The sequence below is a fragment of the Acomys minous genome (genome assembly GCF_964271855.1).
Source record: "Acomys minous genome assembly, chromosome: 3".
In the NCBI taxonomy this organism is placed as follows: Eukaryota; Metazoa; Chordata; class Mammalia; order Rodentia; family Muridae; genus Acomys; species Acomys minous.
This window is the reverse complement of record NC_140485.1, coordinates 27,521,751-27,549,717: the sequence shown is the minus strand read 5'-3', so window position 1 is coordinate 27,549,717 and position 27,967 is coordinate 27,521,751. Positions and strand designations below refer to the sequence as shown.

At 43.8% G+C, this 27,967-nt stretch overlaps 1 protein-coding gene across 3 annotated transcripts in view; it reads right to left on the bottom strand.

Annotated features, from left to right (window-relative positions):
• TP53BP1 (tumor protein p53 binding protein 1) overlaps window positions 1-27,967 on the bottom strand; it is a 69,812-nt gene that overhangs the window by 22,893 nt on the left and 18,952 nt on the right. For 2 of the 3 annotated variants that reach the window (XM_084774275.1, XM_084774273.1), the window contains exons 9-16: window positions 24,433-24,559; window positions 23,704-23,798; window positions 20,572-20,777; window positions 13,849-15,169; window positions 6,680-6,799; window positions 5,764-5,967; window positions 2,606-2,663; window positions 161-253 (exon numbers count right to left, since the gene is read on the bottom strand). In XM_084774275.1, the coding sequence (XP_084630401.1) occupies window positions 161-253; window positions 2,606-2,663; window positions 5,764-5,967; window positions 6,680-6,799; window positions 13,849-15,169; window positions 20,572-20,777; window positions 23,704-23,798; window positions 24,433-24,559 (2,224 nt within the window). The remainder of the gene's footprint in view (window positions 1-160; window positions 254-2,605; window positions 2,664-5,763; window positions 5,968-6,679; window positions 6,800-13,848; window positions 15,170-20,571; window positions 20,778-23,703; window positions 23,799-24,432; window positions 24,560-27,967) is intronic. The other variant, XM_084774274.1, reaches the window with a different exon arrangement.

Genomic DNA, 27,967 nt, shown 5'->3' with positions numbered 1-27,967 from the left:
ATGCTGCTGAAAAAAATCGACAGGTGTGGTGGCGCACACCTTTAATTTCATTACCCAGGAGGCAGAGGCAGGTGGAGCTCTGTGAGTTCAAGGCTTGGTCCACATAATGAAAGTTCATCTCAAAAAAAAAAAAAAGAAAAAGGAAAAAGGTAGTGTTTACCTGGTGGGTGCGGAAAGAGGATCCTCACTTCCAGCCTCAGTCTCTTCCCGGGTTTCACAGATGCAGCTAAACACAGGCACGGGCTTCTGGGGACTAATGCAATACATTAAAGCAATGCATCTTGTAAGTTTCAACGGAAAAGTACTGCTGAACATGACTCTCTTCAGACACAAAGAGCTCCTCAGCATCCCAGCTCTACTCTACATTAGCCCAAAAGCCAACTCTTTGATACACTTCAAATTAACACAATAAAAAAACTTTCAGTAGAACAACTGGAGAGATGCTCTGCAGTTAAGAGCACTGGCTGCTCTTCCAGGCCCCAGCTCCAGTCCCAGCACCCACACAGCGGCTCACAACCATCTCTAACTCCAGTTCCAGGGGATCTGACACCCTCTTCTGGCCTCCATGGGCACCAGGCACATATGTGGTGCATAGAAACAGATGCAGGCAAAACACCCATACACAGAAAAAAGTCTTCAGTGAAAGAGACTGTATTAAATACTAAAAGAATGTAAAGAGAAAAATCCAATATGTACAAGTCGATAGAATAAACAATCTAGTTCCGTTAGAAGATAATTTGGGCGTGGTGGCGCAGGCCTTTAATCCCAGCACTCGGGAGGCAGAGGCAGGCGGATTGCTGTGAGTTCAAGGCCAGCCTGGTCTACAAAGTCAGTCCAGGATGGCCAAGGCTACACAGAGAAACCCTGTCTCGAAAAACCTAAAAAAAAAAAAAAAAAAAGATAATTTGGGTAGGAACAAAAGAGAGAAATAGGGATGCTGTGATGTAAAAACTAAACAAGCCAAATAAATTAATTGGATGTGATTTGTAGATCTGGGATCATGATTCTAACTAAAAAAATTACAAAGCAAAGATATTGAAAGACCAAATACTTGATAACATTAAGGAATCACTCCTGTCAAAAGGATGGTAACAACTGATCACTTTTAAAATAGGAGTCCTTATCTTTCTTTTTTTAAAGATTTATTTATTATACGGCATTCTGCCTACACATACACTAGCAGGCCAGAAGAGGGCACCAGATCTCACTATAGATGGTTGTGAGCCACCATGTGGTTGCTGGGAATTGAACTCAGGACCTTTGGAAGACCAGGCAACGTTCTTAACCACCCAGCCATCTCTACAGCCCGAGTCCTTATCTTTTAAAGCCAGCATTGAAATATTTACATAAAATGGTAAGTAGGCGTCACCTTCAGCGGAAGAAGGTACTCCAAGACTTTATACTCAAAGAAGACTGGCCCCTTACAGTACGGCTGTCCATATCACACTGTTCTCCACTACTGTCTACACTTTAGTCTTCCCACAGCAAAATGACTGAAAAATAAAGTTGCATCAATACTCTGAACAGAGTCCAGCTGTTTTTCACAAACAATCAAAGGCTGAACCTAAATGCAAAGGATGCAACAATCATTTACAATACAAATCCCAGCACTCAGAGGCAGGTGGATCTCTGTGAGTTCAAGGCCAGCCTGGTCTACAAAGCAAGTCCAGGACAGCCAAGGCTACACAGAGAAACCCTGTCTTCAAAAACAAAAAGCCTTAAAATTCTCTTCAAATCTTTCAAGATTTGGCAATAATAAGCTCAAAAATTGTCACTTACTTGTATTATGGGACTGAACAAAAGTCCTCATGCTTGGGCAAGTGCTATGACTGGGCTCTAGCTCAGCTAGCTCCCCAAAAAATGACAGTCACTGGTAGAGGCAGAGCACTCTTTTCTTTTTTTTTTTTTTTTTAAGACTTTATTATTATGTATACAGTGCTCTGCCTGCATGTAGACCTGCATAACAGACGAGGGCATATAGATCACATTACAGATGGCTGAGAGCCACCATGTGGTTGCTGGAATTGAACTCAGGACCTTTTGGAAAGAGCAGTCAATGCTCTTAACCTCTGAGCCATCTCTCCATCCCGCAGAGCACTCTTAAACAGAGGCCACATCCACCCCTCAGCCCTCCGCATTCCTGCATCCAAGGCTTCACCTATAGTGTTTGCCTGTATGTCACCACGTGCCTGCTGGGGCTTCCATGCTGGGGTGACTCACGCCAGAAACAATTCTATTCTCCCAGCCACAGGCGGCAAAGCTTCCCCACCAGCAGCTGAGTACCCTGGCACACTTTACGGAAAGCAGTGCGCCACTCATGACAAAGCAAGGAAAGGTAAAACACCCTGAGGCTGCAGCTGAGCACAGAACACAGAAGGACAACGTGTCTAGAACCATCTCCTTTGGGCCTTTGTTTCCTCATCCTGGTCACCGACAGAAAAATAAAAAAGGCGCTTACATGAATGGTGGGACTATTACAATTACTGAGAAAGCCTATAATGCAAGCACTCTGAAGCCTTTCTGCTGGGTTGAGTGTTTTCATGTGTTCCTCTTTAAGCAGTTCCTTTGTATTAAACTCCTCTAAGTAACAACAAGCACTGGTTACCTGGCAACAGGCTCAGCGACGGCAGTAGATCCATTTTTTCTCTCAGTAGTTGCAGGCTCTGGACAAAAACAAAAGCAGTGAGAAAAAGGAAGGAGAAGCAGACTCAGTCAACACCAAACGTAACGCCTTTGCCCGCCGCACCAGCAGCAGGAGGAACGGAACCAAGGGAAGCTAGACACCCGGAGAGAGGATGTGCTTTAGCAGCACAGTTATGTCATCTCTACCATTTCTATTCAGATTTCCTATAGAAAACAGGCCTGCATAGCCAGACCGCAATCTGTCATATCTGTGAGAATTAAACCATCTAAAAAATCATTCACCTCCCCATATGGGAAATTTAAAATTCACTTGAGAAAATACAAAGGAAAGCCAAAAAACAAAAACAAAAACAAAAACAAAAAACACCAACCAAACAAAAAAACCAATGGGGCTGAGGGATAGCTTAGCAGTTAAGAGCACTGGCTGCTCTTCCAGACGTCCTGGGTTCAATTCCCAGCCACCACACGGAAGCTCACCACTGTCTGTATCTCACACCTTCCCACAGACTCATATACAGGCAAAAGTATCAATGCAATGCAATGCACATGTACACCGAACAATGCTGTGTAAGCTTTGCTCCCCAACCATCTCTGATGGTTAATTTTTTAAAAGGCTGGACAGCCTGTCACTGGGCAGAAGAGAAATAGGCAGGGCTTCAGTTCCTGAGCTTGGAGTCTCGGGGAGAGGCCACGAGGTGGAGAAGAAAGGAGAGAAGGAGGATGGAAAGAGAGGAGATGGCCTGATGGAGCAGATCCAGCCCAGATAGAACGAACATCAGCAAGTATCCTGGGGCACATTGCCAGCCTAGTGTAGAAAGTTAATATAAATCGTTCCTGCCCAGTTATTGTGCTTAAAGCTAATTGAGTAAGTCAATAGGTCTCTGTGAGTGTAATCAATGTGGTAAAGCCTTTACATATCGTAGTAATCTTAAAACACATTAAAAAAAAAAAAAAAAAACTCCTAAAGAGAACCACTTGAAGAAAGGCTACAGGGCTCCGGCTCCTGCTGAAGTTCTGGTTACTCCAGGTTCCAACAAAAAAAATCCTGCTGATTATGCTAAAAAATAATTCCTCGGAACCGATATCCTTATGGTTTTGTTACTGTGTTCTTTAATCCTCCTTTCCTATTGTTTTGGTTAGTCAGGTTATAAGTGACGTACACTCAGTTAATAAGTTATAATAAAATATACTGGTTTAAAAAATTGAGCCTACATCTCTGTCTAAATTATTTGGGAGCTAGCTGAGTTTTCTTTTTTCTTTTTCTTTTCTTTCTTCTTCTTCTTTCCTCCCTCCCCCGCCCCCCCACCACCTACCCACCCAAGCTGTCCTGGACTTGCTTTGTAGAACAGGCTGGTCTTGAACTCACAGAGATCCGCCTGCCTCTGCCTCCTAGAGTGCTGGGATTAAAGGCATGTGCCATCATGCCTGGCCTTTTCTTTTCTTTTTGAGACAGGGCTTCTCTTGTAGTCCTGGCTGTCCTGGACTTGTTTAGTAGACCAGGCTGTCCTTGAACTCATACATAGAAAAACATCATCCAATCAGGTGCTGAAGACACCGAGCAGAAATCTACCTGGGCAGTCCCGCTGAGGCAGCTAAGTAGGGTCCCCAGTCAAAGAGCTCCAAGCAGAGCACAGCATTCTCTCTCCACAACAAGCCTGCTTCTTCTCTTCCCCACTGCAGGCACGTTTATACCTCACCTTCTAGTATTCCTAAGGCTGCAATGTTTATAGCACCCTTTCCTCTCTCCCTTTTACATACTTAGGGTGCCAGCCTGCCCCAGGACAGAGGCTTTGGGGGATTTTGTTGTTACTGTTGTTGCTATTTGTTTTATGGGTTGTTGTTTTGTTTTGTGTGAGACAGGGTCTCTCAGTGTGCCTCTGGTTGTCCCAGAACTCACTCTGTAGACCAGGCTGGCCTCAAATTCAGAGATCCACCTGCCTCTGCTTCCCGAGGACGGGATTTTGGAAGATGCATGACATAAGCATGCTTGGATATGCACTGGGGGAGGGGGTGACTCCACTGGCAGAACCAGCTTCTCAGTGAGCTCAAACAGCATATGACAGTTTATGAACATGAGGTTTTAGCTTGGACCAGAAAGAAGACTAAAGACAACTGGCAGCCTTGAGGAAACACACAGGGATGAGATTAATGAACACGGTTGTCTTTAGTCTTCTCACTGGTCCCAGCTGAAACCGCATGTTTGTATAACTGACACTCCCAGACACCAACCCACATCCTCAAACTAACATTTTCTTACCTATCCAACTGTATCTCAGTCCTATGATCTGACACTGTTATTTTCTTGTAACCTTTCTCCTCACAGGCTTCCATAGCTTGTGAGTTTTCTGAGCTCCCCTCTCTGCTTCTTTACAAGCTCTTTTATTGGTTTTTTTTTTGGGGGGGGGGGGTTTGTTTTTTGTTTTTTTGGTTTTTCAAGACAGGGTTTCTCTGTGTAGCCTGGGCTGTCCTGGACTCACTTTGTAGACCAGGCTGGCCCCGAACTCACAGCGATTCGCCTGCCTCTGCCTCCCGAGTGCTGGGATTAAAGGCGTGCGCCACCACGCCCGGCTTACAAGCTCTTTTATAAGAATTATTTTTGTAAGTGGGGGGCTGGAGAGTGTCAGCAGTTAAGAGTACTTGTTCTTTTGGAGGACCCAGGCCTGATTCCCAGCACCCACATGGCAGTTCACAACCATCTGTAACACCAGTGCCAAGGGATATGATGCCCTTTTTTATTCTAACCAAGTAACTTGCATTCATTTGGAAACGAACCTTACACTTCCTTTTCCTTCTAAACAGTCAGGGCTGTTACACAGAGCAACCCTGTCTCAAAAACCCAAAATAATAAAAATTATTATTATTATTATTATTATTATTATTATTATTATTATTATTATTACTACTACTACTACTACTACTACTACTACTACTACTACTACTACTACTACTACTACTTCATCTTCAGTAACATGACAGGGACACACCAAAAGCCAAAGAAAAAATGAGAGTAAGCCTTTACAAATACACTTACAATGTTAGACATATCCATCATTAAAAGTAGAAGATAATTAATACTTCCTAGATAACCTTGAATAACTAATTACATAAAATAAAACTTACTTTCCAGGCTAAACTGCAAAGACTCTTCACTGGCCTCTGTCTCGGGACTAACCAGTTTCATTTTTAGAGACAGTTTTCCGTCTGTTTCTGGGGCAGACTCAGAATCCCCTTTTTCGTTCCCAAGTAAAGGCTCATTGATCTCCACCATGCTTTCAGACATGACATCACTGGTTGCTATGGTGCTTTCTGGATAGTCACTGATCCCTGAACAGGAGGAAGAAAGAAAGAACATTAAAATACAAACATGAAAAACAGCAATCCAAAATGATCAGTTTGCCTGTTTGGCTCCACCACTCTGCAGGGTTAAAGAGGGTCCCTAGGATAGATCCTGTTACAGGTATCGACAACTACCAACTAGTATTGACACCTGGTCTTAAGAGGATTCAGTTCCACTTCTGCATCTGGACAAAGGATGCTGCATGAGCCCTCCGCCAACCCACATCTGCCAGCATCAGGCATAGGTAGCAGGAGACTCCAGGCGGCATGACTGTTACCTCCCAGCACTGACTAGAGAAAACAAATAGGTTAATGTAGACATCTACCTGCTGCTCCACAGGAGGAGCTACGCTTGCTTGCCCTATCAAGCACAGACTGGCCACCCAGCGCACTGAGCACAGCAATTCTCCATACTTCTTGTCTCTTTCTTGCAAAACAGTTCCATATCCAGCCTAGTGGTCCAGTCCTGCCGCGCTCCAGTGATATGACGGAAGCTTTCCGTGCTTCCTTCCTTCCCTCAACCCTCTCACCACCTCTCATCTCCTGCTAGGAAAATCAAACCCTGCTCCTCCAAACCAAACTCCAGCCTTCTCAGTCAACTCCTCAGACCTGAAGTATCACTTGCATAAAGCATGGTATCTTAGATGGTCTTTAAGTAGCTTTTGCTTTAATGCCTTAAATATATTTTTTAATCACTCACCAATAGGAGTACTATGTCTCTTGGGCTCCAATTTTAGGTGCCCAATAAGAGGTGGGGTTGCGCCAGTCAATGGTGGGATAATATCACCTTCTTTAGGCAAAGTGAAATGAAATGGGGTTTCTGAAATAAACAAACAAACGAAAATGAAAACACAATAATAGGGAAAAAACACACACAGAAGTATACATATAAAAAATGAAACTACCAAAAAAAAAAATATCAGTTGCTCTTTTCCCCAATGCTTACTCCCATGACCTTCAGCAGGCATCCAAACTCTACAGCCACCAACAGCAGCGGTGATACAAAGGCCGCCACCAGAGGACAGGCAGAAAAAGAAACAGGCCTGAGCAACACTGGGTCATCATCTGCTTCCAAAACACTGCATCAAGACACGCTTAACAACACAGGTCTGACCCCTGTGAGTCTAGAAGGTAAAATGTGCTCAGTGTCACCTGGGCAGTTCCTTTCTCAGCTTTGCACTTCCCAAGCCTTCCAGAGCAAAGCCTGATGTACGGTCTGCTCTAAAAGGTGATAAGGGATCTCATGGGCCAAAAAGGACTTCAGATTAGTCTAGCAACCAAACCTGAGGCTTTCCTTCAACTGTACTGGACAGTGGTCACTCTAGACACCCAACAGAATGACAATACTCAAAACTCAATCTCCACGCCCTAGCACGTCCCATAAGGAGCATGCCCAATGTACATATTTAGTTGGTTGCTAGAAAATTATTACAAACATTAAAAAATTTTTGAAAACATGAAAGACCTTTTTAGCTGGGTGTGATAGCACACACCTTTCCTCCCAGGACTCAGAGGGCACAGGCAGACAGACAGATGAATGCACAGATAGAACATGTAAGCATCTTATTAGAGCAAACTGTGTTTTGATGCAAGATACCTTTGTACAATACTAGGTAAAATTTATTAAAAATAGTGTGAGACCATCTAAAATCATCACTATAACTAATGGAGACTTGAACCATTGTCAGGCCCGGGGGCAGCACTGCCACACCCCACCCAGCCTTCAGCGCCTCAGTCCTGGACTACAGCCTATCAGCCACTTCTTCAGGCTCTCTCTCCATGCACCAATCCTCTGGCAGTGTAACCAGAGATAAGGTGAGGAACATGGCCCTGAACAAGCTGGCTTCTGGTCAAAATCATTCGAGGTTTTCTTTTCTTTTTCTTATTTATTTACTTATTGTTTTGTTTCAAGACAGGGTTTCTCTATGTAGCCTCGGCTGTCTTGAACGCGCTTTGTAGACCAGGCTGGCCTCCAACTCACTGGTTATAGAGATGTGGCACCCACCCAGGCCGTTGAGGTTTTCAACACAAGGAACAGTTCTAATTCCTTGGGCTAGAGGGATGGCTGGACAGTGAGGAGACCATTGCAGAGGACCCAGATGTGGTCCCAGAACCAACATGGCAGCTTACAACCATCCGTAACTCCAAAGGATCTGATGCCCTCTTGACTTCTGTGGGCACCAGGCACACATATGTGCACAAACATTCATACACATAAAACAAAATCTTAAAAAAATGTGGCTAACTGGTAGCAGACTCTGTTTCCAGTCCTTCTTAATAATTCATGGTCAATGTCCTCCAAATGATTTTCCATTCCTCAGTACTTATCCACCTATCTGAAAATCACTGTTAATACAGCTACATTATCACCAAATTCTGCAAAATACATTTGTTGTCATATTTTATCCTTTTAAGTTCACCAGAATTTTCCATATTTTAGTCTTTGGCCCATATTTAAATTATCAAATCTTTTGTTAGCAGATTATAACAGACTGCATGTCTACTGCATGTCAGCATATCAATGGAGACACGATAGAGAGGCAAAAGAAAGCAACATCAGTTATCAAAACCTGAATCGGAATTTTGGTCTTAGCCTAACATGGTGGTGCGTGCCTTTAATCCCAGCACTCAGGGAGGCAGGGGCAGGTGGATCTCTATGAGTTCAAGGCCAGGTTGATCTATAAAGTAAGTCCAGGACAGCCAGGGCTACAGAGAACCCCTATCTCAAAAACAAACAAACAAACAAACAAAATTGGTCTGATTACTAAGAAATTCTCAGGACTCACTACTTCAAACCAATCCTTAGCACTCTCTATGGTTAGGAGCGGGGATGAGATAGGGTCTCACAACATAGCCCAAATTGGCCTATAATTCAGTGTGTAAATCAGGATGACCTTTAGCATGCACTGACCCTCCTGTCTCTGCCTCCCAAGTGCTAGGTATAGGCATGAGCCACCACATCCTCCCCTAAAAACATTTCCAATTGGTATTGAAGTTTATTTTTCTTTTTTTTTTCTTGAGAATTTCATAAATGATAGAAACAGAGATGGTTTATTAAAGAAGAGAAAAGCATTCCCAACAATGGAAGAGGGCTAGTGAGTCAAGACGGGTCTGAACTCAGAAGCCCTGGTCTGAAAAACTCAATACAAGGAAGGTCTCTCCTAGCTGCGCTGTGCTGTGAGGCAGCTACTGTCTTCATGCCCTTAAAAGGACTCACATCTACAATTGGCAAAAATCCATCTAACTAAAAAGATAAGGTGGAGCCAAGCACAGTGGCACTCGGAAGGCAGAAGCAAGTGGGTCTCTGTGAGTTCAAGGCTAGCCTAGTCTACAAAGCAAGTTCAGGACAGCCAGGGTTGGGTATAGCAGGGCATGCTGTTAGCCCAGCACTCAGGAGGCTTAGGCATGCAGATTGTCCTAAGTTTGAGACTACTCTGGGCTACAGAGTAAATACTGGGCTGGCCAGAGCTAAATGGTAAGACTTTGTCTCTAAAAGGAAAAAGCAAAAGGTAAATAAAAGAATTTCTATACTGTGATGCTGTGCGTGAATAATTTGTGTTGGCTTATGCCAGCCTGGATGACATTCCATCACACAAACCAACAAAGGTAACAGCTACAGCTCAAAAGAGATCCAGTGTCTGGTCATCAGTAACTTGTGAAAGTAACAGTGGTGGCTTCAGTGAAGCTCAGGCTTTTCATATCATCAGCTGCAGGAACCTGCTGTTAGCTGGGCTGGAGCTTTCTAGTGCTGCCTTGTTCGAGACGTCCTCCACAAGCAGGTGTGTGAAGGGAGAGGCTGCCGAGCTGCTAGCAGTGACGCCGGCCATCAGTAGAGGCATCCAGACAGGCTGCTTCGCCCTCTCCCTCTCTCCCACTCTACTCCCTCTTTTCAGTACCAACCTCATTTTCCTTAAACAACTTAAATATACTTCAACATGATGTATTTTTAAAAATCAATAAAACTATTAGTGCTGGGATGTAGCTCAGCAAGTCGAGTGCTTGCCTAGCATATACAAAGGCCTGCCCCAACCCCCACCACCACATGAACTGTTCTTGATGCACACAGCAGTATCAGCACTTGGTATAGATGGTTGTGATTCACCACATGGTTGCTGGGAATTGAACTCAGGACCTCTTGAAGAGCAGGCAGTGCTCTTAAGCACTGAGCCATCTCTCCAGCCCTTGGAAGTGGAAACAGGAGGGTCAAAAGTCCTGTGTCAGCCTCAGCTGCATAGAGCTCAAGGCCAGCCTGGCTATTAAGAGACCCTGTTTTTGTTTTTAAAAAACAATAAAAAGTCTTCAAGACAGGAGGACAGATTTGAAACTGAAGCTGAGAGCAGAACTGCTCTGGGGGCTACAGAGAGAACCTGTCACATGAGGGAGGGAGGGATGGAGGGAGGGAGGGAAGGGTGGGTAAAGGGAGAAAGAAAGGAAGGGAAAGAGAGAGAGGTAGGAAGGTAGGAAAAGGAAACAGAAAAAAAAGAGAGAAAAAATATTTAAATGAAAAAAAATAAGTATTAATTTTGTTAAGAAATCTAATGAACTGATATTTGAGGCTAGCCTGGTCTACATATGAATTCCAGGACATCCTGACTACAAAAAGAAAACAAAAACCTGGACTCAATTATTTGTTTCTTTCACTGTATGTCTTAGATACACTTGTCAGGTACTCTAACGCTAAGCTCCCTCCCCAGTCCCAACTCACCTATTTTATACCTTTTATTCTGTTTGTTTGCTTGTTTATTTATTTTTGACATAGCCCAAGATGGCTCACTTGCTTGCTTGCTTGATTAAAATTTTGATATTGTATTTATTTTGTGTGCATAATTAGTGGGTGCCTCGAGTATGCTATGGCACACGTGTGTAAGACAGAGAACAACTTACAGGAAGCTGGTTCTCTCCTTTTACCGTGAGGGTCCCTGGCATGGGACTCAGATCACTGGGCTTGGATGTAGGCACTTTCACCCAGTGAACCATCAGAGCATTATTTATTTAGTTTTTTGAGACAGTCTCCTGGGGCTCAGGCTGACCTCCATTGCCTCAGTAGCCAAGGATGCCCTTGGCCTTCTGATCCTCACCTCCACCTCCCAGCTGCTGGGATGACAAGTGTAGCCACCACACCAGGTTCACTCAGTGCTGGAAGCAGATCCAAAGGCTCCATGGTGTTGGTCAGGCTACCAGATGAGCGGCACGCCTAGCCCTCATCCTGTCTTTTTAAGCTAAACAGTCATTAACTTTCCACATTCCTCTTTCTTAAATCTCCTAAGTTTTAGTAACTCAACAACTGTATTTTGTGTTACTATTTGTTTTTGCAATGAGGGAACCAAACGCAGGGCATTAGGAAACCATAGCAAGTTTCCCTACCAATGAGCTACACCTCCAACCCATAAACTATATTTTAAACATATAATTGTTTTCTGTTTCTTCTGTAACACTCTTCTTTTAGACTAATTCTCTAACTCAGAAACTATTATTCAACATGTCCTATTTTCTAAATAAAACTTTTACTTTCTTTTTTTAAAATAGTTATTTTTAACTCTTGTCCCCAGGCTTGGGTGTAGCCTCCAGCTGCCTCTCTGAGGACTGTGGGGTTACTGTTTCTTTTGAGCTGGACATTGGGCTTCCTAGTCCTAGAGGCTTTTTTCATAGACAGTCTATGGCATAACCTAAATCAGGCCTATCCTTAACACTAAAATACCTATTTTGTTTGTTTGTCTTTATTTTATGTGTTTGTGTATTATGCCTCAGGTCTGTGCACCATGTGCAGAGTCTGGTGCCTGCAGAGGTCAGAAGACGATATCACATCCCTGGAGCTGGGGTTTCAGAGGACAGGGAGTTGCCCAAATTGGGTTCTAGGAATCAAACTGTGGTCTTCTGGCAGAGCAGCAAGTGTTCTCAACCACTGAACCATCTCTCCAGCCCCAACTTCTAATTCCTTTTTGTTGTTGTTTTTCGGGCTGGAGGGATGGCTCAGAGGTTAAGGGCACCGACTGCTCCTCCAGAGGTCTTGAGTTCAATTCCCAGCAACCACATGGTGGCTCACAACCATCTATATGATCTGATGCCCTTCTCTGGCCTGCAGGGGTTTTTCTGTGTAGCCTGGGCTGTCCTGGAACTCTCTCTGTAAACCAGGCTGTCCTTGAACTTACAGAGATCCTTCTGCCTCTGCCTTCTAATTGCTGGGATTAAGGGCTTGTACCACCAGGCCCAGCTAGAGAATCGCTTCTTAAGAAGAAAAGGAAGGAATACATTTTCATGATGCCTCCCAGATGCACAGAACAGTTACTATACTTCTCAACAAAATGGAAGGTGGGGAGGGAGGGAGGGAGGGAGGGAGGGAAAGTAAAGAGAAGGGACAGATGTAAAGAGAAGGAGAAGGGAGGGGGGAAAGGAAGTCAAAGGAAGGAAGGAAAGGAGAAAAGGAAAGAGGAGAGGGAGGGAGAGGAGGAGGTGGAGGAAGGAAGAGAAGAGAAGAGGGAAGGAGCGGAAGGGAAAGGGAATGGGAGCAGCTAGGGAGTGGAAGGAAAAAGGGCAGAGGTGAAGGGGGAGAAAAGGAGGGAAATAAAGTGATTTTCCAACATTTTCAATAGTCCAGATTAATATTAGTAAAATAAATTTTAACAAGGCAGTGTCTATAACAAAAAACAGCTCGTTCTGGCAACAACAGTATAGCCATTGTAGTAGTCATGAAGAATACTATTACCATAACAACTCATATCTCAGTGTTTTAAGAATATTCTTTTGTGCACAACTATGAAAAAAAAAAGGTATTTTTGCCAGGCACGGTGGCACACAGCTGCACCTGAGACACGGAGACAGGAAAACATGGTACTATACATTTTGTCAAAAGGCCATGAACTAGGGAGATCAAAGGCCACAGCTGGAAACCTACTGCTATTATGGTAGATAGCCAAGTTGTCAATCTGCCTTTAAAACAGTTATGTTTTTATGTGTGTACACACACACACACATTTGTTTGTTTATATTGTTGGTTTGCTTTTTGTTTTTTTGAGACAGGGTTTCTCTATGTAGCCCTGGCTCTGTGGACTTGCTCTATAGACCAGGCTGATTACAAACTCACAGTGATCCACCTGCCTCTGCATCCCCAGGTGCTGGGATTAAAGGCGTGCCCACCACTGCCCAGCCCTTATACTTATGTTTATGTTGCTCTCAACTTTGGTCAGACAAGGGGAAGCTTCTGTTTGCAGTAGGCAGCAGTTACTGCAGACTCCTGTCTAGTCTAGCTACAGGTAGAAGTGACCGCGAGTGCTCAGCTACTATGAATCATCTCCATTGAGGCTCAGAGGGCTTTGCAGAAGAACAGGCAGAAAGAATATGTTTAAAACATTGTTTTAAAATAAAGTTGTTAAATATCAGGAAAAAAAGAAAATATGAGGCAAGTCTGAAATGAAACCTTGAACCAAAACAAAACGAAAACAAAAACCAAGATAGATAAATAGTTAGATAGATAGATAAAAAGATAACTGAACTTGTTAAACTATAAAAATGTGAGGGCTGGAGGTATAACTCACTGGTGGCACTTGCCTACCTCACATGAGGTTAACCATGGGGTAGGGGGCCTCAAAGGGTAGGACCTAAGTAAGTAGAAAAAATAATAATAAACTGATCCCATTCCTAATTACACATATTGGCTACTCTTGAATTATGGTGCTGATAAATCTCAAAGGATCTCTAATCACACAAATAATTACAACAATGAAAGAAAACTAGAACCCTTCATCTCAAAATGTCCCAAATAACATTCCCTCAAGCTAGGGCTGAGTCCTGAAACAGTGTGAGAGCTCTCCCGCCTTCCTTTCCCAGCGGGAACCTGGCTGGACAGCTCACAATGAATGTGCCGCTACTCACCACTACAAGTCTCACAGAAGCTCTGGGAGGCCGGGACAGGGGCCTTCTCAGGCTGCGGACATGCTCCCTCTGATTCCAGCTGCTTGGCATCAGCCACTTCTGCATCTACGGTCGCTGGGCTCTCTTTCTCTTGAAGCTGGGGCTGCTGTGTCTCCTGGTCGGGTCTGGGGGGTTCCTCTCTCCCTGAAGGCAGAGGAGGCTGTGAAGAGTCTTCCTCTGCAGAGTCCTTTTCTGTGGTCCCTGCTTTGACATCGCCATCAAGCTCCGCACTCTTTTCCTCCAGAGTGTTTAGTGGATTCCCCGCACGCGGTCCTGCCTCTGGAGCCGCGTCCTCCCAGGGCTGGGAGTCTGAGCACTTCTCCACTCCCTCCATAGGCTCACAGCGACCATCAGCTCTAGGCGAGGGCTCCTTCACATCAACGATGACAATGCTGTTGTCATCGGAAGTAGCTTCTTCCCACGTTTCTGGATCCTTATGTTCCATTTCCTGGTCCAGTCCTGGCAGCTTTTCGGGAGAGTCAATACTAATCACACTGGCTTCAACTTCCATGGCTTCCGGGCATTCTTCCTTGGGGAGCTCCTTCTGAAGACACAACGCCTGAGACTGAGTTTCGGTCAGAGAAAGGTGCAGTGGGATACCGTCCATCGTTTCTTCCTTGGGCTCCTCTCTGTGACTTCCACATGGAGCCTCAGGGACTTCTACCTCAGGTTCCAAAACCGCCCCCTCTGGATGGTGCTCTGTAACTTCCATGGCTTCCTCCTGGTCTGTAACACTGGAAAGGGGCTCAGAGCGGGTATCTGGGGAAGGAAGGGCCTGACTCCCAGACTCACAAGTGAGGTCAATGCAAACATCAGCATGAGCAGCAGTTTCTTCTCTGCCTTTACAATCTGCAGCTAACACACGGATGTCCCCTCTGCTCTCACTGTCATCCCCTTTTGTTTTGTCATCATTCTGATCCATTTCCACCTGGTCATCTTGTGCTGGACCCATCAGGACATTATTATCACTTTCAGCAGGGAGTTTAGAATTGGTGACTGGAGACAAGGGTTCGGTGTCATCAATCTGTGTGTTCGCTCCATCTTCCTCAGTCCCAGGAGAACCTAGGCTCTCCATCTTTGAGGATTGGCTGTACTCACTTGTAGAAAGCATCAATTTGCAAGAATCCCCTGTCATGGAGAGCCCAAGGTCATCAGTGAAATTCTTTGGTTCATTCTCTGAAGTCTTAGAACACTCAACAGTCAAGGATGAGCTGTGCAAATCCCCACCTTTCTTCACATCATTTGATCGTTCTTCCAGACTTGGTGATGGAATAAAAATGTCCTAAGGAAGAATAAGAAGAGTCAAGCTATCCGCTGTCCACATCATGTTTCTTTTATAGCTAACCTTTGGATTCACCTACATTTCTAAATCAATTATTCAAAAATTACTCTACCTAGGGCTGTAATTCCAGAACTCCAAACCTTACAAACAGACTTCCAACTGCACAACTTACTCTGTTCAGTGTTTTTCTTAAAAAATCCCTGGCAAAGAATAAGCATAATCGAGACCTAAAAGTAATAGCCTATTAAGCACAAGAAATTCAAACTTAACTTTACCATCAAACAACCAAAATCCTGTCATATATAAAGGAGTCCTGATATATGCTACAGAGCTATCTCTGATCTCACAGAGCATGATATGTACTCATGGTATGTACCACCATGTACATCCATAAAGCAGCTGTTAAAACCCAAGGATATAAGATCATTAGTCAACAGAGAAATGTAATTAAAACCACAATAAGCCAGGCAGAGGTGGCGGCGCACGCCTTAAATCCCAGTACTCAGGAGGCAGAGGCAGGCAGGTCTCTGAGAGTGAGGACATCCTGGTCTACAGAGCTAGTTCCAAGACAGCCATTGCTTCACAAAGAGAAACTGAAAGCAAGCAAACAAACAACAACAAATAAAATACCACTGTATTCCACAAAAATGGCTAAAGTGATAAAAACTCACAAAACCAAACATTCACAACTATGTGGAACAACTGTAATCCTCACACACTGCTGGAGAGAAAGCAAAAGAGTACAGCCCTGGTACCTCAACACTTCCTAAAGTTAGACATGTGACTCCAAAATTCTCAGGGCGGCCTGATGCTATTTTGCTAGCTCAGCTGGTGGAGTGCTTGCCTAACATAAACAAAGCTGCCCCATGCCTTTAATCCCAGCACTCCAAAGGCAGAGGCAGGAGAATCTCTGTGAGTTTTGAGGTCTACACAGAAAATTCCAGGACAACTAGGACTACAGAGAGAGACCCTGCTCAACAAAAAGCAAAATAACAGAACAATTCAAAACCTGCACAAAGCTCTGGGCACTTTGGAACAGCCAGTAATCCCAGAGCGTGGGAGGCAGAGGTAGGCAGACTACTGTAATCCAGGTCAGCTTGATTGCTATGTGAGTTCCAGACCATCCAGGACTACAGTGTCTTACTACACACACATGCACATTACACTGAGGCATACACCTTTAATCTTAGCACCTGGAAGGAAAAAACAAGCAGATCAAACTCAAGGCTAGCCTAGTCTATATAGTGAGATCCAGGACAGCAAGGTTACACAAAGCCTGTCTCAAAAAGCCATTTTTAAAAAGTAATAATTAAAAGCATGTAGGAATTTGACACATAATGAAAAAAGGAGGGAACTTTCAAATTAAAATGGTAGACTAAACATCTGCTTTATTTCTGAAACCCTGCTAAGCAATGGTAAAGCATTTTTCTAGCTAATGTAATTTTCAAAAATAAGGGGAGAACTACATAGATATGTAGCTCAATATATATAAACTTCAATACATATAAATGGGTGTATATGATATATATTTGTGGCAATTCACTTGGCAGACCAGTGAAAAGTAATTATGAGGCCAAATAAAAGAAGCCCAAGAAGTTGCCAGGGCGATACCACCACACCACTCTCATGCCCCGCAAAAAAGACTTGGAAGCAACAACAGATAATTTTAAAAGTGATGGTGAGGTTGCTGCTAAAAACAGAAGGCAGCCTGCCCGGAAGTCTACTTAGGAAGCAGTTCAACTCCCATCCCCTCTTTCCCTGAGCCTCCTCTGCCCTGGAGAAAATAAAACACGAAGCCCTGGCCTGGAGGACAGGAAGCACAGCTATGAAGATGTATGTAGCACCGTGCTGAAGATAAAGGGATAAGGAAAATCTACATACTGCGCAGAACCCATCACCTTCACCTCAAACCTTCCTTTAAAAGACTTATATACACTAACAAGCAGCCCTGTACCCAGCGGGCAGAAGATTAGACTTTCTAGGGACTCTGAACAAGCCAAGATGGTCAGGATTCTGACACTAGGGTACTTCTAACAAAACACCCAGCAGACCACATGCAGTGAACCCAGAACAAGTCCCTACCATCACCTTAGAACTACTAAGCCAGAGTTCTGATATTTCATCCTTAAATTTCAGTAAATAAGGAGAAGCTTTCAGAGCTGGAGAGATGGCTCTGTGGTTAAGAGCACTGTCTGCTCTTCCAAAGGACCTGGGTTCAATTCCTAGCACCCACACAGCAGCTCTCAACTGTCTGTAACTCCAGTTTCAGGAGACTGGACACCCTCATACAGATTAACATGCAGTCAAACCAGCAATGTGCATAAAATAAAAAAAATTTTAATGTAAAAAATAAAGAACGCAAGGCCCAGTAAGATGGCTCAGTAGATGCAGTGGTCTGAATAAGATGACCCCCATAGGTTTTATATTTGAATGCTTAGTTACCAGAGAGTGGCACTATTTTAAAGGATTAGAAGGATAAGAAGGCATGGCCTTAAAAGAAGTATGTCATTGGAGGTGGAATTTGAGGTTTTAAAAGCCCACACCAAGCCCAATGTCTTTCTTCCTGCAGATCAGAATGTAGCTCTCAGCTACTGTTCCAGCACCTGCCTGCAGGCCGCCATGCTCCCCACCATGATGATAATGGACTAAACCTCTGAACTGTGAGCCAACCTCCAATTAAATGTTTTCTCTTATAGTAGCTGCAATGCTCAGTGTCTCTTCACAGCAGTAGAACACTGACTGATACAGAAAGCACTAAATTGGCCGTGCATGGTGGCACACAGCTGTGTTCCCAGCACTTGGGGAGGCAGAGGCAGGCAGCTCTCTGAGAGTTCGAGGACAGCCTGATCTACAAAGCAAGTCCAGGACAGCCAGGGCTACACAGAGAAACCCTGTCTCGGGAAAAAGACAAAAAGAAAAAAAAGAAGGAGGCACTAGCTTGTCAAGCCTGAAGACTGAGTTTGGGTCCCAGACCCACAAGGAGGAATTGTCCTCTGACCTCCAAACTTTCATTAGGTCATACATCTGAACTGAATGTGAATGCACACACATACGAAAAGAATGTAGCCAGGCGTGGTGGCGCACGCCTTTAATCCCAGCACTCGGGAGGCAGAGGCAGGCGGATCGCTGTGAGTTCGAGGCCAGCCTGGTCTACAAAGTGAGTCCAGGATGGCCAAGGCTACACAGAGAAACCCTGTCTCGAAAAACCAAAAAAAAAAAAAAAAAAAAAAAAGAAAAGAATGTAAAAGACATCAAAATAATTTGGAAAGACATAATTCAGTTGGAAGTGTCCATGCCTAGCACAAAGCCCTGGGTTCTAGCCATAGAATTAATAAAACCACTCAACAAGCTGGGCGCACCATTTTAATCCTAGCACTCAGGAGGCAGAGGACAGTCTGGACTATACAGTGAGTTCCAGGAAAGCCAGAGCTACACAGTGGGACTTTGTCTCAAAAAACAAAAACAAAACAAAACAAAACACTCAATAAAACCATGTGATTGAACACATTCCACCACTCAGGAGATACAGGATCAGTTCCATATCATCCTCAGTTATATAATAAGTAGCTTGTATGACTCTATTGGGGGGGGGGGGAAATAAAATTGGTCTATGGTATAATCTATTGGTAAAGCATATACATTTCACTCGCCCATTCCTACAATTTGGTTCCCCAACACTAAATAAGCCTGGTATGATAGGACATGCCTGGCCAGCCTGGGCTATAAAGCAAGGCTCTGTCGATAGATAGATAGATAGATAGATAGATAGATAGATACAGGAAGGAAGGAAGGTAAGAAAGAAAAAGAACTGACATCAAGGGTGGAAGATGACAAGTTGAAGGCTAGCCTGGGTTACAAAGCAAGGCTCTGCCAATAAATAAATAAAAACTGATGCTTAGTGACAGAGCAGCTCTGGGTTCCACCCCTAGCATCACTTAAAAATAAGAGTATTAAAGCCTACTTAGGATAGTAACTCTTCTGGGGAAGAGAAAACTTTGAAATCATTATTATCATTAAAGAGAAATACACACATAGAACAAGCCACAACCACTCAGAGGAAAATAAGACTTCAAGTGTTAAAAGCAAAGACTTGTAATTAGTAACTAAAAGAAATTAGTAACTCAGAGAATTAAAATAGATGGCAAAACTCAGAAATGCACCCACAGTTTACATAAGAAAATTTAAAACATATTCTTTTTTTCATTTTGGTTTGGTTATTTTTGGTTGTTTTGTTTTCAAGACAGGGTTTCTCTGTGTAACAGCTCTGGTTGTAGATCAGACTGGCCTCCTAAAGCTGGGATTACAGGTGTGCACCACACGCCCAGCTAAAACATATTCTTACACAAGTCTATGCATCAGCCTTGGCAGTGTGATTCAGAGAGAGAGGGGGGGGGGGGGGGGAGAAACAACCCCAATGTTGATCAACTGATGAATTAAAGAGTAAATGTCGTATGTATATAAAATAGTATCGGTTACAATAAGGTAGTCTGAAACGCTGATCCATGCAGTAACACGGATGAACCCTGAATCATAGCGTCATAGTCAGCTCAGCTGTCAACTTGATGGGGCGGGGAGTACAGACACTGGCACAAAGAAAATCCTGCATCAATACAGTAGCAAAAAAACAGGTCACAGGACCCAAAGCAAGACCAGAATAGCCCTACACTACTCAACAGAAGCATCAGAAATTCAAAGACCACAGTGAATGCCTTCAAAACATTTCAAGGCAAGCAGTACCAATCATCGATAATTCTACAGCCTACAAACTATAGAACAAGTCACAGGTAGAAAAACACTCTTAAAAAACACCCCAACCAGCATGAGGAAGTAGACCAGCAGTTCTTACCCTGTCATGCATGTCAGATAATACATTACAATTCCTAACAGTAGCAAAATTACAGTTACGAAGTAGCAATGAAAATAATTCTATGGTTGCGGATCACCACAACATGAAGAACTCTATTAAAAGGTCACAGCATTAGAAAGGTTGAGAACCACTGTCCTAGCCCAAACAAGCCAGCAAGCAGAAGTGGGGTGCAGATAAGCTACAGAATTGATGCCCAAAGTCACCCTCTGACCTCCATACATACATGCAGTGACATGCTACACACAATAAAATAGAATACTTTTTTCTTTCTTTCTTTCTTTTTTTTTTCTTTTTTTTCTTTTTTTTGGCTTTTCAAGACAGGGTTTCTCTGTGTAGCCTTGGCTGTCCTGTAGACCAGGCTGGCCTCCACCTGCCTCTGCCTCCTCAGTGCTTTGATTACGGGTGTGCACCACCACTACCACTCAGCTCAGCACTTAAGCACTTGCCTAGAATCTGTGCATCCCTAGGTTCAAATCTCTGAACTACAAAGTGAGAAGCGAAGGGAAAGCATCCGGAGAGGGAGCTACGGACTCACATGAGAGAACTCAGGCTGGGACGGGATGGGAAGCGAGCTAGGCGTGAAGACTGCTGTGCTTTGAGACACGGGTGTTGATGCTTGTGGTGACACAGCAGGCAGGGACGGGAGAAGGGATCTGTCTGCCTCCGCTGCTTCATCATCCTCAAGCTTCTGGAAAGGCTTTGTTCCTTCTTCAGGTATCACTGACATGTCCATGGGCTCATCTGGTTCCATACAGAAATAATGAGTTACAAGTTATCACTCACCAATATTACTCACACTCCAAACCACTAACAGAAATTATGTTACAGACATTTTTTTTTCCTAAAACACAGTGTCCTAATTTGTAAAAACTTGACAATATAGTATGTTGTGTCCCAGCAATCCTACTCTTAGGGAGGAAGGGATGCACAAGTGCACACACATGCACACATACAGAGCTCAGAGGACAACTGTCAGGAGTTGGTTCTCTCTTTCCACTATGGGCTCCAGGGACCAAACTCAGACTTTCCAGTCAAGCATTTTTAAGGGCTAACTAGCCCACATCTAATTTCCCATACAGGTTAAAATGGTGCTCCTTCTGTGGATGCCCACCCCACCCATAAGAAATATAAACAACATGTCTTCTCTAAGCCCTCCCAGATTACCATAGCTCAATTTCACATCTTCTGTAGGAATAGCCAAATTAATTTCTCATGTGTTTGTGTATATGGCAGGTGTGCACGCATATAAATGGCTCCATGTGTGTGGGTGCAAGTGTGTGCACATGTGGGCTGGTGCCTATAGAGGCCCAAGGCTGATGTGGAGGATCATCCCTGATGACTGTCCCTGGTGCTGCTAGCCAGCTTGCTCCACAGACCCCATCTCCTCCTGCTGAGGCTAGACTTAGGAGCAACACAACATGCTCTCCCTGCATTTCCCTAAGTCTTCTTGCTTACCCGGCAAGCACTTCAACTGCTGAGCCACCTCCCCAGCATCCAATGCCACCTAATTTAACTATCACATACTCTGCTCTAGCCCTTGAACGGCAATGAGCTTACTCATCACTCTAAGTCAATGATCTAAGTGATCTAAGTATGCTTGAACTCACTAAGGTGCAGTTAAGTACTGCTAAGCGCAGAGACTGACACCAGTACAAACACAGCGCTACCAATGCCTTCAACACTGATTTATCTCAGAACTAAGACACCAATCCAAGAGGAAACACACACACAGAACACAAAACACTGCTTCTGGGGCTGGGGATATTGCTCAGAGGTTAAGAGCACTGCTCTCCCAAAGGATGCAGGTTCGATTCTCAGCACCCACATGGCAGCTCATGGCCATCTGCAACTCCAGTTCAGGGGATCCAACCCTACCTGGCCTTAGAGGGCACCAAGCAAACAAGTAGTCCATAAACACTCCTACACATAAAACAAAATGTAAGGAATGGTTTCTGCATGATATGCTACATACCCAAGGCAACCACGCCCATTCTCAGAGCCAGCCAAAGCAGCTTTTTAATTCATCAGGCTTTGACCCCAACCAGACCAGTCAAAAACTACCTACTCAGTTTAGTTTTCTCCAGTTTACACTTATGTTACCATCTGCCTACAATCCAAGCTTCAGTGCCCGCCCTGGCTGCTTGGTTGGCCTCACCCTCACATACCAGTTCTGATGAGATTTTAAGGTCCAGTGGCTACAAACTTAGATTTAGTTTAATAACCTAAGATAGATGACAAAACAAAAATACCTAAAAAGCATTTGAGACTTCACAAACAAGGATGCACACATTAAGCAAATGAGGTAAATACATGATGCAATGTTACATGGGGGAAAAAAACCGAAATGGAAGCAGATATATAATGATGTCAACTGCATAAAAACACTTTTCATAGGTACAGAAAAAGCTCTGGAAATACACACACACACACACACAAAAATACTAACTGTAATTAAATCTGGATTGTGGTCCCTCAGGTAAAGGAAAAGTTATTTTGGTTTTTCAAGACCAGGTTTCTCTGTAGAGCCCTAACTCTGTATAGAACTTGCTTGGTAGACCAGGCTGACCTCAAACCCACCAAGATCTGCCTGCCTGCCCGTCCTGCGTGCTGGGACTAAAGGCACACATCACCACCACCCAGCCCAAATTTTCTATAGTGAATATTGATTATGAACAAGGAGAAGAAAAAAGCATTTTTAATATAATTCCCTCTACATGTTTACATTACAGATAGAAGAGATTAAGAAATTAACCTAACAATCTGAGTAGGGTTTTTATAGAATGAAATCTCATCATTTTAACTAAAGACATCACCAATTAGGCATACGGCTGGAATACTGTCTACCAGCACCTACAACTGAAGAAACAGGCAAGCGCAGAACAAAGCTGAGTTAACTAAGCCTGCTCGATGGTACTCCTCAGCACTCCAGGACTCACATGAAGACTCCTCAGCACTCCAGGACTCACATGAAGAGAGTGGGCTACCACAGAACAACAGTACAGAAAAGCAAATGCCCCAGAGGTAAGTGCTTGAGTTCAGACCCTAACAACTGAGTCCAGATGCTAACTCCCCAAAAGAGAAAGTAAGTTAAATTTTTATCACCACCTTCAAGCTACTATCCTTCGGTTATATTAATGACAGCAAAAATAAAGAGCCCAAGAAAAAGCTGTTGGTTTTCTCTCACTGGAAACACGTCAGCATGTTCCTAGAAGGTACTAGGTAATTAAGGAGTGACAAATCCAGTATTTTCCCATACTAATTTACTTGGGTTCAATTATAAAAACAAAAACATTTCACCAGAGCATTATTTTCCTACATTAATATAGTAGAAAAATCTTAGAAAGATCTATGCTTAAAAAGCAAAGAGCTGAGCCAGGCGTGGTGGCACACGCCTTTAATCCCAGCACTCGGGAGGCAGAAGCAGGCAATGAATTGCTGTGAGTTCAAGGCCAGCCTGGTCTACAAAGTGAGTCCAGGACAGCCAAGGCTACACAGAGAAACCCTGTCTAAAAGAAAAAAAAGAAAAAACTGACCCAGGCCGTGTCTGGCAGATGAGGAACAAGGAGTCTGGGGCAGTGGTCAAAGCGCAAAGAAGCGCGCATTTGCCACAGCAGCAGAGCACTGCTCCTCTCCTGGGGGGAGATGAACAGACATGACAACAGCTCACCTTTTCTCCCTCCTTGCTCTGTGGGACTGCTAGGAACGATAAAAGGGGTAGCTCGGAAAGCATCGGGGGAAGGAGCAACAAGATCTGAGGAATTCCTTTATATAAAGAGAGAATCACAGGTTATTTTACTGCAGCCAAGGGGTTGACATTAGCTTTGACTTCTTCATAACAAAAATATCCAACTCACATACTTAACAGAATATATACTTAACAGCAGTTCTCCCAAACAGCAATCTGAGAGGCAGACAGCTCTCAGACACTACGTCTTTTAAAGAGTAAGAGCAACAGGCATGATTAGACACAGGACATCGTGATTAACGGGACAACCAAAAGCTGAAACTAAATTCACAGGTCTGAGATGCAAAATTTCTACCTAATTTTTATATAATATGAAGAGTATGCACCTTTTCATTTAAAAACAAGCACAAAAACAAAAAGCCAACCTCTCTGCCCTAGCAAGTCTATTCTCTATCCTATAATGCTAAGTGACAGAAATGCTAGAAAATGAAGGCGCAAATGCTTGGTTCTGACATATTACATTTCTAAACAATGAGACATTTAAATTCCTAGTGAAACCTCCAATGGAAAAAATACATGTACATCCTTTAAACAGTTCCTCTAAGTTCTCACCCCAAAATTCCTAAGGCCTGGATTCCAGCTTTTAGCTATGAAAGCATCTGTGGTCTGAGGGGCCAGCCTGGCTCTCCAGGCTATTTCAAGCGTACTTACGTGGAAAGACTCTCCTGGACAAGGGGCCTCTGACCAGACAGCTGCAGGAGCTGCAAGGTGGTAGCAGGTGTGGAAACCGGAGAACACCCACCTTCCTCCCTTGAAGGAGTAGAACACCCATCAGAAACTGTGGGAGAAAAGGCAGGGCTGTATTTACTTCTCAGCTGATGTCACTGCGTGGGAACACTCAGTGCTGCCAAACCAGCACCCCCACCGGCTACACTCCAGGGGCAGAAGTCCATGCTGGTGACGCGACTCAATGGGACACAACCAGACACAAAGTTTGAGATACAGAAACCCCACCCCACACCCTGTTTTAGTGTTTTGGGGGTTTTGGGGGTTTTTGAGTTTTGGGTTGTTTTGATTTGGTTATTCAAGAAAGGGTTTCTCTGAGTAGCTCTGGCTATCCTGGAACTCACTCTGTAGACCTGGCCTCGAACTCAGAAAACCACCTGCCTCTGCTGGGATTAAAGATGTGCACCACCACTACCCAGCCAGATCTTTTAAAATAACAATTGGTTAAGAGTTCTTTGGTTCTTTCCCCCATGATCTAAGCGTAGAAAAGGTAATGGTTAGAAGCCCACCTCAGGGCATGTCTGTGATGGTGCTGTTCAGTATTAGAGTAATGAAAAAAGTCATCTGGAAAATTGCTTCCCAGCTGTCATGAACCTGACTTGTAGATTATAGGCCTTTGGAACTAGTCTGCATGAGAAACGCAGAAGAGTTTGCACCTGTAGGATAAAGCATTTACAACACTGTAAGCAGACCTCATCGGGCCACTCTAGGTGAGAGTATAAACACCAACACGCAGAAAAAGTGCAGGCAGTACAAGTCTGGATCACAAAGCTCTGAAGGGAAATGAGGACTCTATTGGGAATAGAGCCAGTGATATATTCTAAAACCGAACTATAAGCCACTCGTGATATAGTCTAGATTTGAACTATTACCCACTCGTGATATATTCTAGAACTGAACTGTAAGCCACTCGTGATATATTCTAGAACTGAACTGTAAGCCACTCGTGATATAGTATAGAACTGAACTATAAGCCACTCGGGATTTTTTTTTTCTAGAACGGAACTATAAGTCATTCAGGATATATTCTAGATCTGAACTATAAGCCACTCATGATATATTCTAGAACCAAACTATAAGCCACTTGTGATATAGTGTAGAACTGATTTATAAGCCACTTGTGATATAGTATAGAACTGAAACAAGCCACTTGTGCTATATTCTAAAACTTAACTATGAGCCATTTATGATATATTCCAGAATTGAACTATAAGCTGCTCATGATATATTCTAGAACTGAACTATTAGCCACTTGTGACATATTCTAGAACTGAATAGAAGTCATCCATGATACATTATGGCAAAGACCTGGCTGTACTCTACCCATGTCCTAAAAACTTTATCAATGTTCAAGAAATGAACAGGTGGGCTGGAGAGATGGCTAGGAGGTCAAGAGCACGGTCTGTTCTTCTAAAGGTGCCCTCTTCTGGTGGGCCGGATGGAACAAATAAAGACTTGACAATTTCAGAGAGAGAGAGAGACACACACACACACAGACAGACAGACACACAAACGAAATTAGCGGGCTGGGTATGGTAGTGAACACCTTTACTACCAACACTTGAGAGGCAGAGGCAGGTGGATTTCTATAAGTTCACGGCTAGCCTGGACTACATAGCAAGTTCTAGGACAAGCAGGGCTACAAAGTTAAGAAAGTGTCTCAGCCAGGCGTGGTGGTACACGCCTTTAATCCCAGCACTCTGGATGTAGAGGTAAGTGGATGGCTTTGAGTTCTATACAGTAAAACCTTGTCTTGAAAATAAAACAAAACAAACAAACAAAAAAAGAATGTGTCTCTAGGGAAGTGAAAAAAGTAATGGACTAACTTGCTTCACAGAAGAAATTGCATGCCAGAAAAGCACTCTGCTCACAGTTCCTATTCGGATCAACAGTAAAAGAAGAGAAAGCTATGAAAAAGTGCAGCAAGTTTAAAGATACAGAGTGTGCAGGAAAAGTATTTGTTAAATCTTGCCATTAAAGAGAAGCCTCTGGACAAAAGCAAGTAAGACCCCACCCACTCATTTAAAAAAAAAAAGCCTAAAGTGAAATGGCACCACATGGAAGTGTTTCTCCAAGGGCATCCTCAAAGACACAGAGGCCACTGTAACTGTGATCAAGAGAGACAGGCTACATCTGGAGCCAGCAGAACCTGGAGTATCACCCACATAGTATTGTTTTTGTAAACATGAAAGATGTAAAGAACAAGAGAGTCACTGAAGCTGGCACCAAAGTCTCAGAAAGCTGCTAAGTGCAGGTAATGTGTGAAGGGGTTAACTTCTACAAGGCCTTTCAAGGCCACTGCATAAAGCTAGGAAGGTGAAAGCTAAGTCACAATAGAGAACCCAGAAATGTTCAGAGGTGCAAAGCCATGGGAAATCTGCCAAGGAAAGCTGCAGTGGAGCTAAGCCAAGAGAGAGGTCACCTATGCTGAAGGCATCCAGGCAGTAGGAGAGAGTACCCACGGCAGCTGGAGTCCAGATGACAACATCACAAGCCCAATCACAGGGGCTACAGGTTTTGGTGTTTACCCTACTTGGTGTCAAGCCTGCTGAACCTCCATCCCTCCCTTCTGGAATGGGAGTACTGACATCATATATCCGAAGAATATAACCAGTTTTTTTTTTTAAACTTATTGGAGCTCATAATTAGGAGATACGGTCTCAGAAGATACTTTAAACTTCTGAACAATGCTGAGGTGTTACATACGATGGGGACTTGTGAAACAACTAAATGCAGTTGTATTATGAAATGAGGGATAAAACGTTATGATCTAAAATGATGTGTTGGTGTCAAGGTGACAAAGGGTGGAGCTATCATGATTAATTTTGTCAGCTCGGCTGCTTTTAGGATCACCATGGAAACACACCTCTGAGTGTGTCTCGGAGGGTATTTCCAGAAAGGCTTAGCTGAGGAGGCAGCACCCTCCCATTGGGCTGGGATCCCATGAATAAAAGAAAGGGGAGCTGGGCAGCAGTGATCTCTGCTTCCTGAATGTGGACACTGAGACTGGCTTCTCAGCCTTACAGCTACAGCCTCCCTGGCATGAAGACTAGGACTCACAGCCTGTGACCCCCCAAAAAATTTTTTTAACTTTTTTCTTTTTGTTTTTTAAAAAGTTACCCATTTTACCAGTGCTCGGTGGCACATACCTATAATCCCAGCACTCAGGTGGATCTCTGTGAGTTCAAGGCCAGCCTGATCAACAAAACAAGTCCAGGACAGCCAAGGCTACACAGAGAAACTTGTCATTAAAAAAAAAGAAGAAGAAGAAGACAATACCCATTTATTATTTTTATGCGTATGAGTGTGTGCCTATATGAGTTTAGGTCATTACATGACGGTAGGAACCCACAGAGGCCAGGTGAGGGCATCAGAGCCCAGGACCTGGTGTTACAAATGGTTGTAAGCTGTGGGTGCTGGGAACTGAGCCTCTACAAGAGCAATAATAGCTCTTAACCAC